Genomic DNA, 18,552 nt, shown 5'->3' on the forward strand with positions numbered 1-18,552 from the left:
GACTGCCTGGGTTCAAATCCTGCCTCTACCACTTACCTGCTGTGGCCCCTTGGGCAATTTACATAACCTCTCTGTGCCTCAATTTCCCAACCTGTAAATGGAAATGATTAAAACTGGTTCCTACCTCATAGGGCTGATGAGAAGATGAACAATGCCTGGCTCTTAGGAAGTGCTTTTAGGATTAGCTGTTGTTATTAGTATGGCCTTGGCTCCAGCATTGTCTCTGCCTGACCACTGCCCCTCTGACCAGTGACCTGACCTTCCCTTGTGTCCCCTCTGAGGAGCAGTATGAAGAGAGGTTTCTGCAGGAAGAAACCGTGTCCCAGCAGATCAACTCCATCAAGCTCCTGCAGACGCGGCCACTGGCTCCACCAGAGGTGGTGAAGCCTCAGTGGCCCCTGCAGAGGCAGGTCCACCTGAGGGGCCGGCCGGCCTCCAAGCCCACCGTCATTCGGGGCATCACCTACTACAAAGCCAAGGACCCTGAGGAGGAGAATGACATCGAAGAGCATCGTGAGTTGGGGTCAGCCAGGGCCGCCCCACCCCCCAGAGGCAGGGCAAGGGACGGAGTCACCACTTGGACCCTGTGGAGGTGCACTTCCCGTGAGGCACACACCCTTTTTGCAGTTTGATTACTACTGTGGCCCCGCAGAGCCAGCTCGGTTACCTGAGAATTCCCTGCAGTTACAAACCATCCAGAATTCTTATGGCCTTTCCTCACAACTTGCTGAGCGCCCTGGGGCAAGTCACTTGCCCTCTCTGGGCTTGCAGAGGACCACAAGGCAGAACATGGCTGAGCCAGAAGGGACTTCAGTGCCCTGGAGTCCAGCCCTCCCCGTTCGCAGATGAGGGCCCTGAGGCGTAGAGGCGAATGACTCACTCACAGCCACACAGTGGGCTTCTCCCACCTGCTCCTTCTCCAGGGACCCTGGGCTTCCTGACTGAGACTCCAGCTCATGCTGGACCCCTTTTATCTCTGTCCCTCTTATTTTTTCACAGAAAACAGATATTCCCTTTCACCTCATCTTTATCTTGTTTCCCTAACGCTTCCTTCTCCTGTGCTCCTCCCTGCCACCGGCCCCTCCTTTTTCTTCTGTCTCTCCCTGCCCAGCACCCCAGGAGGCCCCACTCTTCCTCTGTCTCCACTCTGCCAGAGCGAATGCCAGTTCCTCCCATCAGGTCCTGCTCAGCAGCCTCCTGACTCATGCACCTGCTCTGCCTCTCCCTCCTTACAGTTTCTGCTCACGCAGTCGCTGGCATAATCATTTTCCCCATTTTTAACTGTTCGTAGCCTTTTTAAATTATTAATTTGTGGAAGTTCCCTGGTGGTCTAGTGGTTAGGATTCGTTACTTTCACTGCCATGGCCCGGGTTCAGTCCCTGGCCCGGGAACTGAGATCCCACAAGCTGTGCAGCATGGCCAAAATAAATAAATAAATAATTGGTTTGTGGGGGTTTTATATTCTGGAGCAAGTCCTCTGTCAGTCATACATACTGCAGATATTTTCTTCCTGCCCGTGGCTTGTATTTTCAGCTCCTTAATGGTGTTTCTGATGAGCAGATAAAATCCAATTGACCAATTATGTCTTTTGTGGTTAGACCTCTTTGTGTCCTTCCTAAGAAATCTCTGCCTCCTCACATTCCTTCTCTGCTCCAAACCCTGCAGACTGCCCCATTTCACTTGGAATAAAAACTGAAGTCCAGGGGCTTCCCTGGTGGCGCAGTGGTTGAGAGTCCGCCTGCTGATGCAGGAGACATGGGTTCGTGCCCCGGTCCGGGAAGATCCCACATGCCGCAGAGCAGCTGGGCCAGTGAGCCATGGCTGCTGGGCCTGCGCATCCGGAGCCTGTGCTCCACAACGGGAGAGGCCCGCGTACCAAAAAAAAAAAAAAACAAAAAACAAAACTGAAGTCCAAACACAACAGCCAAATGCCACATGACTTGGCTCCCGTGTTCTCTCTGACCTCTGTCCACCTCACTGCTCCTCAGCCTCAGCAGACATGTTCTGGCCCCAGGGCCTTTGCACTGCTGCTATTCCCCCCTAGTATACTCTTCCCCTGATAGCTGCTTGGCTAACTCCCTCGCTCCTTCAAGCCTCTGCTCATCTCTCCATCCCACTGAGTCCCATCTTGACTACTTTATCCATTACTGCAAGTTTCTCTTCCCTTCCCTTCTCCTCACCCTACTAGACTTTTTTTCATAGTACCTTCAAATGTACACTCTGTGTATTGTTTGGTGTCTCCACCACTAGATAGAAGCTTGGCGAGGGCAGGATCTTTTTTTTGCTCATTGTTCTTGTGCATGCTCCATAGATACCTACTGAATGAATGACTAACTTCCTCCCAGGTTTTGTAGCCCATGGCTGTGCATCCTCTAGGTGGCCCGTGGGTCGCAGGTGGAGGATAGCAGTAGACTATTCAGAGAGACCCTCGAGGAAATGCTTCCATCTGTGCTCCTTTTCACCTGCTTCTTCTAAATCCCACCTGGGCTCTATCTCTAAATCAGGGCATCATGTTGAGGAAAGAAACCCTCATTAATCTGCCACATGCCACATGCCCCCAGTTCCTCTCCCCAGTCACAAATGCACCTGTGTTTGTTTCCCAGAAGACGAATTTTTCAGCGGTGAACACGGAATGGATTTGCTGATTGAAGATCAGCTTCTGAGACACAACCACCTGCTGACCAGTGCCACCCGGAGGCCAGTAGCCACCCATCACAATGCTGCTGTGACAACTGATGCTGGCACTCAGACCACAGCCCTGCTTTCTGCACAGCCGCAGGCCTCGACCTCAGCTGCCAGCATCCCTGACCCTACTCTCTCTGCCTCAGTTGAAAAATTCTCAACACCACTCCAGACCACCTCAGTGTTTCCCGAACCCACCGGGGAGGCATTCCTTAAACCTTTTACTCAGGTACCAGCCACGACCGTGGCCCACACAGCCACCCAGCGACCTCCAGCCTCAGCGCCTCCGTCAGTGGCTCCCGAGGATGCATTTGTAGAGGCTACGCATACAGCCCCAGTGCCTCCCCCACCAGTCAGGACAGACTCACTGGGGAAAGATGCCACTGCTGGGCAGGGCACAGCCCCCCTTAGCCCCACCCTGAGCCCCGAGGAAGAAGATGACATACGGAATGTCATAGGTGAGTTCATTCTACCTGGCTTGGGTCTCCTGCTCAAGTGAAGGGCAGAGCCTGGAAATGGCTTGAAAGGAGAGGGAGGATTCAGATGGTCCAAATGCTTCATAAAGAAAGGCAAGTGGAGCTAGGCCTTGGCCGATGATCAGTTTTAACATCTAGGGTCTATGTATTCAAAATGTGCTGGTGATAAGAGTGGGAAACTCCTTTCTAAAATATAAGTAAACTGGGGCTTCCCTGGTGGCACAGTGGTTGAGAGTCCGCCTGCCGATGCAGGGGACACGGGTTCGTGTCCTGGTCCGGGAAGATCCCACATGCCGCGGAGCAGCTGGGCCCGTGAGCCGTGGCCGCTGAGCCTGCGCGTTCAGAGCCTGTGCTCCGCAACGGGAGAGGCCACAACAGTGAGAGGCCTGTGTACCGCAAAAAAAAAAAAAAATTAATTAATTAAATTAAATATAAGTAAATTAATGGAGCCAAGATCTCAGCTTCATTAATAAATTTTATAAACATTTGTCAAGTGCTGGTGTACTAGGCTTTGTGATGGGTATTGGGTATTTGGTTATTTAATGATGGCTAAGTTTTCTGCAGTACCAGGCCATGAACTAACAATAGATTCTTATGTGGGCAGAGGGATCCCAGAATAATAAGAATGGGAACAGGGGAATAACCAGTGCAGTGGGCCCCAGGGGAAAATCTCATGAGCTCTCAGCCTTAGAAAGCATGGAAACACTGTGGCATCATGTGATAAATGCTGTAACAGAGGAATGGAGAAACAGAGACATGAAAGAGGGAGCAGCAGCTTGGCCTGGCTGCTAAGAAGGCTGGGGAAGCTTTTCTAAGGAGGTATCCTTTGAACTGGGTTTTGAAGGATGAATAGGAGTTTTCTTTTTTATTTATTTATTTATTTATTTATTTATTTATTTATTTATTTATGGCTGTGTTGGGTCTTCGTTTCTGTGCGAGGGCTTTCTCTAGGTGCGGCCAGCAGGGGCCACTCTTCATCGCAGTGCGCGGGCCTCTCACTGTCGCGGCCTCCCTTGTTGTGGAGCACAAGCTCCAGATGCGCAGGCTCGGTAGCTGTGGCTCACGGGCCTAGTTGCTCCACGGCATGTGGGATCCTCCCAGACCAGGGCTCGAACCCATGTCCCCTGCATTGGCAGGCAGATTCTCAACCACTGCGCCACCAGGGAAGCCCAAACAGGAGTTTTCTAAGTAGAGAAGTCTTCTGACTGTTAGGTCTAAAGGAGCAGGGTATGTTCCAGAAGCACAGAGAATACAGCCCTGTTCTGTGCCTGGGAGCTCCATGTCCACAAGATGACTCTGAGAACAGTAAACTGTGAAAGTGTGTGTGTGTGATGTCGGGGGGCAGCGGGGAGGGGGGGCAAGGAACAACTAGAAAAGGAAATGAGACCTGGCTACATATGTCTCTTCCAACAAGAGCTAAACCAAACTTTCATTACGTCACCATCCATAGTGATTGAGAAATAACACGATTGAATAATAATTTCATTAAAAATATACTTGATTTGACGGAAGACGTGATTTGCCTTATACCTGTCTTTCCCTTCCTCCCATTTTCTGCTCCCTTGGCAGCCTCTTTCCTAATTCCTCCTCAGAACAAGGTGCCAGCTACGCCAGACAGATGGCGGAAGGAGGACCTGCCAGGAGCCAAACACCTTGTTATAGCCTGGTCTCTGCCGCTGACAGCTGTGTGACCTTGGCCACATCTCTGCCCGTCTGGGTCTCAGAAATTAGAAATTTGCTAAAGACTGCTTTCTCCTTTATATTCTGTGGTTTTCTGCAGTAAGTTTATCAGGCCATGGTATAGCAAGGGGTTCCTATTGGGTGAAAAATCCCAGAATAATGGCAAGGAAATAACCAAATGGACCCCAGGGCAAAATCTCATGAACCTTGGCCTGGAGGAAGCTAAGCAAGAAGACAGTTCTTGAGCCACAGAGGTCGGGGTGGGAGGAGAGAATATTTTTCTTTTCCTTTCTTTTGCTTCCATGACGGGAGCAAGCTGACCATAGAGTAGAAAAGGTCCATTCCTCACTGCATGGATAATCAATTCTGAAGCTACGGGTCCTGCTCAATTTCTGTAGAATGCCCCAGGGTCTGAGCAGAGGTTCCCAGTTCCAAACTGGCTCTGTGCATCCTTGACCATGCTCATGGGCCCAGCACTCCATCTCCTCTTCTGCCATGGGAATGAGCTCCCGGGGGGGCCCCCATAGCACCACCAATTGAGTAGGAGGGATGGTTCCTCCAGAAACTTAGCTGCCCGCCACCATCCCTCCACAGGTGGATAGAATACTAACAGTGAAGACAGGCTACGGGTACATCTGCACGCCTTGTATGTCCTCAGCGATGGTGTTTGCCAGCCTGGAAGCCTCTTCCCTTGGCGACTTCCTAGCCAGGGGTGGAATTCTCCACTGTCTCCACAATCCACCTGCCTACCCTGGGTGTTGCCACCAGTGGGCTTTTCTGGTGTAATTCCCGACATGCACCTTTCTGGGGTTCTTAGGACGCCACCCCCTCCCTTAGCCTGACTGAGATGCTGATGCCCAGACAGGAGAAACCCTGTGTCCTAGCCGCTATTTGCCTAGTGGTAGGAATGGGAGACAGGGATACATTTTCTCTTGTTGTTCAATATTCTGTTCAACCAGAATAACATTGTCACAGAGGATGTAAGCTTCTGCTTAAAGACTGGCCTGTAAGATTTTTCAGAAGAGCTGGGGTTCTTTTTCTTTTTAATTTTTATTTTATATTGGACTATAGTTGATTAACAATGTTGTGTTAGTTTCGGGTGTACAGCAAAGTTATTTCGTTATACATATACATGTATCTATTCTTTTTCAGATTCTTTTCCCATTTAGGTTATTACAGGATATTGAGCAGAGTTCCCTCTGCTATACTGTAGGTCCTTGTTGGTTATCTATTTTATTTATTTATTTATTATTATTTTTTACATCTTTATTGGAGTATAATGGCTTAACAATGGTGTGTTAGTTTCTGCTTTATAACAAAGTGAATCAGTTATACATTTACGTATGTTCCCATATCTCTTCCCTCTTGCATCTCCCTCCCTCCCACCCTCCCTATCCCACCCCTCCAGGTGGTCACAAAGCACCGAGCTGATCTCCCTGTGCTATGCAGCTGCTTCCCACTAGCTATCTATTTTACGTTTGGTAGTGTATATATGTCCATGCCACTCTCTCACTTTGTCACAGCTTACACTTCCCCCTCCCCATATCCTCAAGTCCAGTCTCTAGTAGGTCTGTGTCTTTATTCCTGTCTTACCCCTAGGTTCTTCATGACATTTTTGTTTTCTTAGATTCCATGTATATGTGTTAGCATACGGTATTTGTCTTTCTCTTTCTGACTTACTTCACTCTGGATGACAGACTCTAGGTCCATCCACCTCACTACAAATAACTCCATTTTGTTTCTTTTTATGGCTGAGTAATATTCCATTGTATATATGTGCCACATCTTCTTTATCCATTCATCTGATGATGGACACTTAGGTTGCTTCCATCCCCTGGCTATTGTAAATAGAGCTGCAATGAACATTTTGGTACATGACTCCTTTTGAATTATGGTTTTCTTAGGGTATATGCCCAGTAGTGGGATTGCTGGGTCATACGGTAGTTCTATTTGTAGTTTTTTAAGGAACCTCCATACTGTTCTCCATAGTGGCTGTACCAATTCACATTCCCACCAGCAGTGCAAGAGTGTTCCCTTTTCTCCACACCCTCTCCAGCATTTATTGTTTCTAGATTTTTTGATGATGGCCATTCTGACCGGTGTGAGATGATATCTCATTGTAGTTTTTTTTTGTGTGTGTTTTTTTTTGCGGTACACGGGCCTCTCACCGTTGTGGCCTCTCCCATTGCGGAGCACAGGCTCTGGACGCGCAGACTCAGCGGCCATGGCTCACGGGCCCAGCCGCTCCACGGCATGTGGGATCTTCCTGGACCGGGGCATGAACCCACGTCCCCTGCATCGGCAGGTGGACTCTCAACCACTGTGCCACCAGGGAAGCCCTCATTGTAGTTTTGATTTGCATTTCTCTAATGATTAATGATGTTGAGCATTCTTTCATGTGTTTGTTGGTAATCTGTATATCTTCTTTGGAGAAATGTCTATTTAGGTCTTCTGCCCATTTTTGGATTGGGTTGTTTGTTTTTTTGTTATTGAGCTGCATGACCTGCTTGTAAGTTTTAGAGATTAATCCTTTGTCAGTTGCTTCATTTGCAAATATTTTCTCCCATTCTGAGGGTTATCTTTTGGTCTTGTTTATGGTTTCCTTTGCTGTGCAAAAGCTTTGAAGTTTCATTAGGTCCCATTTGTTTATTTTTGTTTTTATTTCCATTTCTCTAGGAGGTGGGTCAAAAAGGATCTTGCTGTGATTTATGGCATAGAGTGTTCCGCCTATATTTTCCTCTAAGAGTTTGATAGTTTCTGGCCTTACATTTAGGTCTTTAATCCATTTTGAGCTTATTATTGTGTATGGTGTTAGGGAGTGATCTAATCTCATACTTTTACATGCACCTGTCCAGTTTTCCCAGCACCACTTATTGAAGAGGCTCTCTTTTCTCCACTGTACATTCCTGCCTCCTTTATCAAAGATAAGGTGCCCATATGTGCGTGGGTTTATCTCTGGGCTTTCTATCCTGTTCCATTGATCTGTATGTCTGTTTTTGTGCCAGTACCATACTGCCTTGATTACTGTAGCTTTGTAGTATAGTCTGAAGTCCAGGAGGCTGATTCCTCCAGCTCTGTTTTTCTTTCTCAAGATTGCTTTGGCTATTCGGGGTCTTTTGTGTTTCCATACAAATTGTGAAGTTTTTTGTTCTAGTTCTGTGAAAAATGCCAGTGGTAGTTTGATAGGGATTGCATTGAATCTGTAGATTGCTTTGGGTAGTAGAGTCCTTTTCACAATGTTGATTCTTCCAATCCAAGAACATGGTATATCTCTCCATCTATTTGTATCATCTTTAATTTCTTTCATCAATGTCTTATAATTTTCTGCATACAGGTCTTTTGTCTCCTTAGGTAGGTTTATTCCTTGATATTTTATTCTTTATGTTGCAGTGGTAAATGGGAGTGTTTTCTTGATTTCACTTTCAGATTTTTCATCATTAGTGTATAGGAATGCCAGATATTTCTGTGCATTAATTTTGTCTCCTGCTACTTTACCAAATTCATTGATAAGCTCTAATAGTTTTCTGGTAGCATCTTTAGGATTCTCTGTGTATAGTATCATGTCATCTGCAAACAGTGACAGCTTTACTTCTTCTTTTCCGATATGGATTCCTTTTATTTCCTTTTCTTCTCTGATTGCTGTGGCTAAAACTTCCAAAACTATGTTGAATAAGAGTGGTGAGAGTGGGCAGCCTTGTCTTGTTCCTGATCTTAGTGGAAATGCTTTCAGTTTTTCACCATTGAGGACAACGTTGGTTGAGGGTTTGTCATATATGGTTATCTATTTTAAATAGAGCAGTGTGTACACGTCAATCCCAAACTCCCAATTTATCCCTCCCCACAACCTTCCACCCTGATAACCATAAGTTCATTCTCTGTGAGTCTGTTTCTATTTTGTAAATAAGTTCATTTGTATCCTTTTTTTTTTAGATTCCGCATATAAGCGATATCATATGATATTTGTCTTTCTCTGTCTGACTTATTTCACTATTTCACTTAGCATGATAATCTCCAGGTTCATCCGTGTTGCTGCAGATAGCATTATTTCATTCCTTTTAGTGGCTGAGTAATATTCCATTGTCTGTACGTACCACATCTTCTTTATCCATTCATCCGTCTTACACAGAGGATGTAAGCTTCTGCTTAAAGACTGGCCTGTAGGGTTTTTCAAAAGAGCTGAAGTTCTTTCCTTTTATGTCTACTGTAGAAAAAAAACACAGGGACGTGGACACAGATATAAGGGCTTCTTCAAATACCAAGGGATGAAAAGAGGGGGTGGCACAGAGAGAAGGGTGGCTGTTTAGGCAATGTGGAGTCTTGGCAAGTTTTTTCAGGAATCACTTTTAATCATGTATCACTGTCAGGTGCTTCTCTCAGGCTGCTGTTAGTGTGGATGGGAGTTCTTTTCTGGAACCTTCTCTGCAGACCTCCTGCCTGCCTGTGCCTGGCCAAGTAGGACTACACGTGGTCATCATTTAAATAAAAATCATTTGGCTGAAACCAGCACAGGCCACTGATTTGTTGCCTGTGAAAGGTTGCTTGCTGTTTACTGAGCCTGGCAATTTTGACTTTGAGCTGTCTGAGTGCTTTTAAATGGGGCTGCTTTTAAAAGGAATATCCTATCCCATGGTTTCTAAACCTGGTTTTGTAATACCCTAAAAGGTCCACCATTTTCCTCAGGGGAATTGTCAAACTCTCAGAAATTCCAAAACAAGCAAATTGGAATTAACTTTTGGCCAAAGCATAGTAGCTCTAGGACAGGAGAGGAAAAATGCCGTCAGTGACGGGAGCCGGGGCTCGGGAAGGGAAGGGACGGGACAGGAGCGGTCACCATCCTCAGTGTCTGGGAGAGGTCTGCTCAGCCTACTGCAGACGAAGAGGACACGTGCCACGTTGCCAAGGCTTTGCAGAATCCCGTACTTTAAGGACTGCAACTCCTGCTGCACGTTTTAGAAGAGGCTGCTTTGGGGTGGGGGTTGGGAGTGGAAAGGAGCAGACAAAGAGGACAGTCAGGACGACAGCACTACCAGAGAGCCTGCCTCATGGTCGAACCTAGGCCATATGATTGGCTAAAGACTGTCTCCTTCACAAAGTATACCACCTTAACAATCCCCGAGGCCTGGCCAGCCACAGGCTGTGGGCGCGAGACAGCCAGCCGGCCTGCCACATGTCAGCGGGCCTGGTCCGAGGCAGCCTGGTGCTGACACGGACAGGGGCAGGGCTAGCCAGATCCTCCACGGCACCCAGCCTCGGGACCAAGAAGTGTCCCAGTTGGCTGCCCTCAGTCACTTGACAGGCAGCTTTCCCAACCCCCAACTCCACAGACACACTCTGCTCTCAGTCTCTTTGTTGGGGCACCTCACCAGCCCCCTGAAACCACGAGAAACTTCAGTCAGAACACAGAGGCCGCTGGCCCTAGAAACAAGGCGAGAAAGTGGAGACGTTCCTTGTAAATGGATAAGGAATGAAGTCTGTGCCTCTCTGCAAGGATGAAGCGTCCACTCCTAATTCACTCAGCCCCACGCCGTGCTGGCTGTGAAAGGGGGTGAGCTCTGGTTACGTCTGCAGAGGGGTCACCGTGAGGGGGATACGGGCGACTAAAGTGGCCAGGGCTGGCAAGCGGCAAGGTATGCAGTCCAGTGGAGACTGTCTTTGGCTCTGAGGGTGGAGCTCCATTTCTGAGTGTGGTCCCCAGGGCAGAGCTGACCGCATGAGCCTGTGCGGGCATGGGGGGTGGGAGGTCAGGGGGATTAAAGAACGCCCATCGCCCTGGCATTCACAGGGCAACATACGGGAGAGGAGCCTGCTGATGAAGGGAATGGGACGTTGGGACTTATATCTAAAAGTGGTACAGAAGGTTCTAAGCCGGGGGACGACATTCAGATCTGTCAATTTAAGGAAAGTACTGGGTGCTGGTGATGCGCAGGTTCTGTAGGCGTTGGTCGTGCAAAGGCAGGTGAGGCAGCATCCCTGACCTGGAGTTGCCACAAGCTTGTATATGAGACACATAAACACCGTTTCAACTCCGGGTGGTGAGTGAATGCATGGGTGCTTTGGGGTCAGAGACACTCTCTTCTGAAAAAAGAAGCTGACCTAGCTGTCTTGAGGGATGAGGAAAAAACAGCCAGGAACGAAGGTAGCACTGCAGTGAGAAGGACCAGAGCCGCAAGAGCCCCGGGAGTGAACCAGTTTGGTCAGGGCCAGCTATGCATTTTGTAGAGCCCAGGGCAAAATGAGAACATAGAGCCCCTCGTTCAAAGAGCAGGAGAAAAGTGCCATTGAAGGTAGTCAGTATAAAGCTGTTTCCTTTCTTCTCTGGCCTCTCTCTCTCTCACTTGGTTTTTTCCTTTGGATTTCATGCGATTGTAAGTAAAGGAATATTAAAAACTTGAGGGCTTCCCTGGTGGCGCAGTGGTTGGGAGTCCGCCTGCCGACGCGGGGGACGCGGGTTCGTGCCCTGGTCTGGGAGGATCCCGCGTGCCGCGGGGCGGCTAGGCCCGTGGGCCGTGGCTGCTGGGCCTGCGCGGCCACAGCGGTGAGAGGCCCGTGTACCGCAAAAAGAAAAAAAAGGAAAACTTGAATAGCATGAATTTTATCATATTGTGCACTGCTAGCTTTCAATGCAAAGGTCAGATTATTTAACTCATGTGGAATCCACCAAAATGACAGTTGGTATTTCACGGCTCCTATATTCGTATGCATTTTGTGCCTAGCAGACCAGTGGAAACACTTACACAAAACTTAACTCATCTGTTTCTGTTTCACTTCTTAATTCACCAGCTTTTGTACACTCCCTACTTTTGCCTTACTGAGTAAGGAAGACTAAAAAGAAAAGGGACTGTGAGTTGCCCTATCTTTCCCTTTTCTATGTCATTTTCAGCATGAGTTGTTGGCTAATATGAGGAAATAACACAAGTAAGAAAGAATATGATAGGGTTATTTGGTTATTTATGCTTCTTAGAATACGACTGCCTTCTTTCTGCGTTCAAAACAAGTTCTGTTCAAATGGAAATTGTGGCCTCTGGGGCTGTCGGGCCCCACTTACTCAGTCATAGGGACAACACACCTGCCTTGTCTTCACTTTGAGTCTCGCTGGACTCCCACGTGAAGTGGGTCCACCTGTGTTCACTGGGCATAGCCAATGCTGCAGAGGTGGAGGGAAAGGGCAGAGAGATGAAGAGGTGGGAGACAGCGACCAATGGGTGTGCGGTGGAAGAGAGGGGGACATCAGGGAGGACCACAAGGCTCGTGGCTTGGTTAACGGTGTGCCATGCCTTTCTCCAGGACAGGAAGTACAGGAGGAACAGGCTGTGAATTGAAGCAGATGAATTCCATTTTTTTTTTTTTTTTTTTTTTTGCGGTACGCGGGCCTCTCACTGTTGTGGCCTCTCCCGTTGCGGAGCACAGGCTCCGGACGCGCAGGCTCAGCGGCCATGGCTCACGGGCCCAGCCGCTCCGCGGCATGTGGGATCTTCCTGGACCGGGGCACGAACCCGCGTCCCCTGCATCAGCAGGCGGACTCTCAACCACTGCGCCACCAGGGAAGCCCCCAGATGAATTCCATTTTTAATCCATTAAGTCTGAGGAATCAGGAGGACACACAGGAGAGAAATGTCTAGTAGGGGTTGGATGTCTGGTGCTCAGAAACAAACGCCGGGCTGTATAAGAGCTGAGTGGGTCCAGGGAACACAGGAAGAACAAGAAGATAAGGGGCTAAAAGTGGGGCTCTAAGGGATAACATCTGAAAGGTGGGCAGAAAAGAGAACCAGCCAGAGGCAGTATGACCAGGGGGTGAGCGGGGACCAGGAGAGTGGGGTGTGAAAGCCCAGTGAGCGAGGGAGGGGGGGGGAGGTGGGCGGGGGTTTCAGACAGAAGACAGGCTTGACTAGAATAAAAAGACCAGAGAGCATCCCTGATGGACAGGGTGTAAGCATTTAAGGCGGCCATCAGGGGAGGAGTTGAGGAGTGTGTGGGCTCCCCTGCACCCTGCAGGAGAGGCCTGCTGCGTGAACACTGGAGAGCCCCAGAGGGCACGGGAGCCTCTTGTTTGCTGATTTCTTTGCGTTAGATGGCAAGATTTGAGCAGGTTTATATGCCGAGAGGAAGAGCCCCTACTTTTCAGACCCCGGGGACCTTTGATGCAGGGCCAACTGTCTCCCAGGACTATCGATGACTAAATGAGTTAATACATAGAGACGGCTTAGGAGGTGTTCCCCGTCACCATGCTTCGGGGGAACACTTCTAAGATGAGTTGCAGGCAGCACTCTCTTTTCTCTTCAGTGCCTTCGAACTATCTCCCTCCCTTCTCTCATTACCCTTGAAGAGGAGTAGACAGGCTGCATCTTCTCTCCAAGGCTGATAGTTTGCTGCCAAGGGTGGGAGCATCTGAATGGCCCCAGATTCTCAGACCTGGGTCTGGGCCTCATGGTTTACTGATCTCCCTTGAACCTGTCTTCAAATGCTCTCAAAACCACACTTGTCTGTCCCACTGTTCCTGCCTGTGCTGGACCACCCTGTAGGCTGCCGGCATTTGCTCTGAGGGCATGTGGAGATACAGCCTGAGGTCCTGGGTATCAGGACTTTGAAGCTGTAAGCTGGGACTCCCCTCTTCCTACAGAAATAAAGATGCCAGAAGCTGACTCCATCTGTATTAGTTTCCTATGCCTCCTGTAACAAATTACCACAAACTTAATGGCTTAAACAATAGAAATTTATTCTCTAACAGTTCTGGAGGCCTGAAGGCTGAAGTGAGTCTTATAGGACTAAAGTCAAGGTGTCAGAAGGCTGGTTCCTTCCTGAAACTCCAAGAGATAGTCCATTTCTTGGCCTTTTCTAGCTTCAGGTGGCTGCCAGCATTCCTTGGCTTGTGGCCTCATCACTTCCATCATCAGGTTGCCTCCTCTTCTGTAGTCAAATCTCCCTCTGCCTCCCTGTCATGAGGATACTTGTGATTGCAGTTAGGACCCACCTGGATAATACAAGATAGTCCCCCTATCGCAACATAGTCTCTTTTGCCATATAAGGTCACCTTCACAGGTTCCAGGGATTAGGACCTGGTTACCTTTGGAAGCCATGATTCAGCCTACCATACCATCATCAGAGTGCATTCTCCAAGCGCTCTTGTCAAGTAGGTAGGGCATATATTATACTCGTTTTACTGTGGAAGAAATTAAAGCTTTGTGACCTTTTAAAAGAAACACAGACTTTGGAGTCAGTAGCAGGGCGAAGACCAATGTCAGGCCTCTGTCTGCAAACCCGGGGCACGTTCTATAGCCTCACATTAAGCCCCTCTCATTGCAGAGCCTTAGCGCTGAGACAGGACCCTGCAGGGATTTGGGGGGGGGCTGCCTGGGGCAATGCGTTACATCAAAAGTTAGATGAGTCCTGGCTTCCAGGAGCTCATCTGCAGTTTCCATATCTGGGCAGGGAGGTGGCATAGCCATGGCAGAAACCCCTGGCCTTGCACAGCCCTTTGTGGGGCTCTGGGCATGGGTGGGGGGCTGCCTCTCAGACAGGGAGTCGATGTCTTCACTGGGCTTTTCCAGGGGAAGGGGGCACATAAAAATGCCCCTCCCTGGGGATGGCACGCTAGGGCTCACCTCAGTTCTAAGGAAGCACAGCTTCTCCACTGGCAAGCCAGGGCCCTGCTCAGCGCCAGGGAATGAGATATTTTCCATCAGACCTCTGTTGCCTGGGCTCAGCCAGAGCCATCTATTTTATTGTCTCGAGCAGATGAACTCAGATGTGGGGGAATGAGGCTTTGGCTGGTAGGCTCTGTTGTTTGTCTTACAGAGGCCAAAACCCTCTCCTCTCTGTCGGACCAGGACCTAATAAACCCCACACGGAGATGCCTGAGCCCTGCCAATTGCACCCAACTGTGGGCCCTGCCTGAGAAACAATGTTTATCCTTCTTTCAGACGCCTGGCTGCCCCAGGCCCGGGGCCAAGGGCACAGCGCCTGCCCTGTCCTGCCAGCTCAGACCGCTATGGGGGAGCAGAACGGATAGAACAGACTGCAACAATTTGGAAGTGGGCGTGGCCTGGAGTTTAGAGAACCCTGAACCTGAATTGTAGCCCCTTACTCTTTGGTTCCATGTGACTGTCAGGGACAAGTTACTCTCATCACCGTCGCCCATCTGTGCACCAGTCTTGATGGCAGTGGGGGGGTATTCTGCGGGTCCCAGCTGCCAGGAAGAGTAGGAGGAAGTGGTAAAGCCTGGATTAATCTGCTTCTCCCACTGCCCCCTCCATTGTCCTCTTCCCATCTCCTTCATAACCCACTATTGCAGAGACAAAAAGAGCACGTGCTCTCTGTAGTCACATGTTATTTCAGGATCATTCAGGGCCGTGTTCAATAATAATACTGCATAGTAAGCATGCAAGCAGGCTTTCAACTTGATTTAGAACCCAGCGTGGTTCTAGTGGTCTTTTAGGGCCTCTCATGGGCACCAGGTCTCTCCAAAGAGTCACTCAGGATGGCATTGCAGAGTTCCTGTCCCCTTAAAGCAGACTTGACCTTTGAAGGAGTCTCCTACAGCCAGAGTAAACTCCTTATGTGGGAACTTGGTCCCCGGCCCCTCCAATTTCCCAGAAGGGGGCCCTGGCATCCTACCCACAGAGGCACAGGCTTGAGGACAGCTCTCTAGGACCCAGAAGGTGGGCCTCAGGGACGTGACGTACACTGCACAGTCAGGGCTGGTCTCTGCTGGTGGCCTGGGCCAAGCCCCTTGGGGTAGCTCAGTGGCTGGTGAAGCTCCACGTTCCTGGTCATACCTGTAAAGTCCTCTCCTCTGGTCACACTTCTCATGCTGCCGTGTATTCATCCAAGTTTCAGAACATCTGCTCAGTGCCTGTGGCCTGCCAGACACTGTGTATTCTGAGGACTGAGGACACAAAGAGGAAAGCCACAGACCCTGCTCCGTGGGGCTTATGCTCTGGATGGGGGTGGCTTTGAATCAGGAGAGATATGCACAAACACTGCTGAGATATAAGATGACATGTCCTGTAAGAGAGGTACATTCACAGTACTATGGGAGCAGGATGGAATCCAGTAAAAGGCTAGAATGGTTTTTCAGAGGAGGATGTGGTGTCAGAAAAGGGCATTGGAGCTTAGCTCCTTGAGGGATGGGTTTGTAGGATTGAGAAGTAAGAGGACAGCCAGAGCAAAGCATGGTGGCATGAAAGTGGCCCAGGATGGTGACAGTAGATGGCTTCATAGGAGTAGAATATAGGATAGATGAGAGGAATAGCAGGGGATGATGCTGAGAAAATGTCTGGCGTCAGGTTGGCTATACAGGGCCGTAGAAGCCTGCCGAGGAGTTCAGACTCCAGGTGGCAGAGCCGGCAAGGGTTTTAGGGGCGGGGCGTTCTTCAATCATCCCAACCTCTCCATCCACCTCTCCTCCATCAGGAAGGTGCAAGGACACCCTCTCCACAATCACGGGGCCAACCACGCAGAACACATACGGGCGGAACGAAGGGGCCTGGATGAAGGACCCCCTGGCCAAAGATGAGCGGATTTACGTAACCAATTATTACTATGGCAACACCCTGGTAGAGTTCCGGAACCTGGAGAACTTCAAACAAGGTACGTGATATGGGTCCACCTTAGGGGGGCTCCTCCTTCCCCACTGTCCTCTGTTTTAGTCATGGCCAGCTCTCTTAGGGTGGAGACAGTGGACAAGAAGGGCAACGCCTTCTTCTGATGGTAAAAGGACCTTCTCTGGTAGCAGGATGTCCCTCTTCCACACTCCCTCACATTCTCTGCTCTCTCATCTCTCAGCCCTGCCCCTCCTTCCCAGTCCCTGGGACATGGGACAACCTGGAGTCTGGTCCAGAAAACAGTAGTGATACATCCTCCCTTTCCCATGGCCCTTGACAGTTTACAAACCACGCTCACGTACATTAGCCCTCTGGATCCTTGAAACAGCTCAGCGAGGGGAGTGGAAATCGTTATTTCTAAATGACAGACGAGGATGCTATACAGAACTAGAAAGTGGCAGAACCAAGACACAAACTGTGGGCTCCAGACCTCAAGCCAATGGCACGTCCCATCTCTCTGGGCTGCCCCCTCCCTGCCTGACAGGTTGTCTCTGCACCGTTGCCCTCAAGCCTTCTGCCTTCTCACTGCCCACAGGTCGCTGGAGCAATTCCTACAAGCTCCCCTACAGCTGGATCGGCACGGGCCACGTGGTGTACAATGGTGCCTTCTACTACAACCGGGCCTTCACCCGCAACATCATCAAGTATGACCTGAAGCAGCGCTATGTGGCTGCCTGGGCCATGCTCCATGACGTGGCCTATGAGGAGGCCACGCCCTGGAGGTGGCAAGGCCACTCGGACGTGGACTTTGCTGTGGATGAGAATGGCCTGTGGCTCATCTACCCGGCCCTGGACGACGAGGGCTTCAGCCAGGAGGTCATCGTCCTGAGCAAGCTCAACGCCGTGGACCTGAGCACACACAAGGAGACCACGTGGCGCACGGGGCTCCGGCGGAACTTCTACGGCAACTGCTTCGTCATCTGTGGGGTGCTGTACGCCGTGGACAGCTACAACCAGCGCAATGCCAACATCTCCTACGCCTTTGACACCCACACCAACACGCAGATCATCCCCAGGCTGCTGTTCGAGAATGAGTATTCCTACATCACCCAGATAGACTACAACCCCAAGGACCGCCTGCTCTACGCCTGGGACAATGGCCACCAGGTCACCTACCATGTCGTCTTTGCCTACTGACACTCCTGTCCCCAGAAGCAGAAGTGCAGAGGGGCTACTGGCACCTTGTGTGTGTGTGTGTGTGTGTGTGTGTGTGTGTGTGGGTGTGTGTTGTTTAAAAAATATATATTATTTTGTATAATATTGCCAATGTAAAATGACAATTTGGGTCTATTTTTTTTATACGGATTGTAGATCAATCCATATGTGTATGTGCTGGTCTCATCCTCCATGGTTTATATTTTTGTGCGAATGAACTTCTCCTTTTGACCAGTAACCACCTTCCTTCAAACCCTCAACCCCCTCCAGCTCCCACATCTCGATCTGAGAAGATTTCTTCATCTGGGTCTTGCAGGCAGCTGGCACCAGAAGCAGGAGTGAAGGAGGCAAGAAAGAAGTGCTAAGGGGATGGAAAAACTGTTTTATGTGTTAGAGAAGTTTTTCTAGAAACCCAGAAATAAATGCTTTTTTTTTAATAAAGAAGAAATTTAAAGTCACCCCCCCAGTGCGTTTTTGTTTAGCACTGATATGACTGGCAGGGTTAGATCCCTCCCCCGGAAGGAGATGAGATCTGTGTTGCATAGAAATACCCTCATGATGAGCTGCCCCAGGCAGCTCCTCTCCCCTCCTAATGAGGGCTTCCTTGTGGCGGCAGGAAAGCGGGTGTTAGAGATTTGGAATGAGCTGACCCCTACACTCACTTTAATTGGGGGGCATTGATCCCTTCCTGTCTCTTCCACTGTCACACCAGCTTCCTTGCGCTGTTCTGCTTTTTTCTAGTCATTAACCAAGATATGGGAACCTGTTCATTCCTTAGTCCTCCTCCGTGTGGTCTGGTGGTTGGCACTGTTGAAGATACAAAGCTGAGTGTGACCTTGACCCTATACTTCTTAAGAAGCTTACAATCCATCAATCAATCTTTCCCCTCCCCATAATCCTCTCCTCTGCCTCATCCTGAATGTTCACCTTCAGCCAGCCTTCCTTCCCAGCTTCCCCTC

The 18,552-nt window shown here is 49.5% G+C and overlaps 1 protein-coding gene across 1 annotated transcript in view; it reads left to right on the forward strand.

Annotated features, from left to right (window-relative positions):
* The window catches only part of OLFML2B (olfactomedin like 2B), a 41,492-nt gene extending 23,441 nt beyond the window's left edge, over positions 1–18,051 (forward strand). The window contains exons 5-8 of the mRNA XM_029229582.1: positions 288–513; positions 2,604–3,140; positions 16,248–16,424; positions 16,974–18,051. Coding sequence (XP_029085415.1) covers positions 288–513; positions 2,604–3,140; positions 16,248–16,424; positions 16,974–17,575 — 1,542 coding nt within the window. The 3' untranslated portion in view covers positions 17,576–18,051. The remainder of the gene's footprint in view (positions 1–287; positions 514–2,603; positions 3,141–16,247; positions 16,425–16,973) is intronic.
* Positions 18,052–18,552: the final 501 nt, after the last annotated feature.

This window comes from Monodon monoceros, unplaced genomic scaffold, assembly GCF_005190385.1.
Source record: "Monodon monoceros isolate NGI ecotype Baffin Bay Population unplaced genomic scaffold, NGI_Narwhal_1 Super_Scaffold_18, whole genome shotgun sequence".
NCBI lineage: Eukaryota > Metazoa > Chordata > Mammalia > Artiodactyla > Monodontidae > Monodon > Monodon monoceros.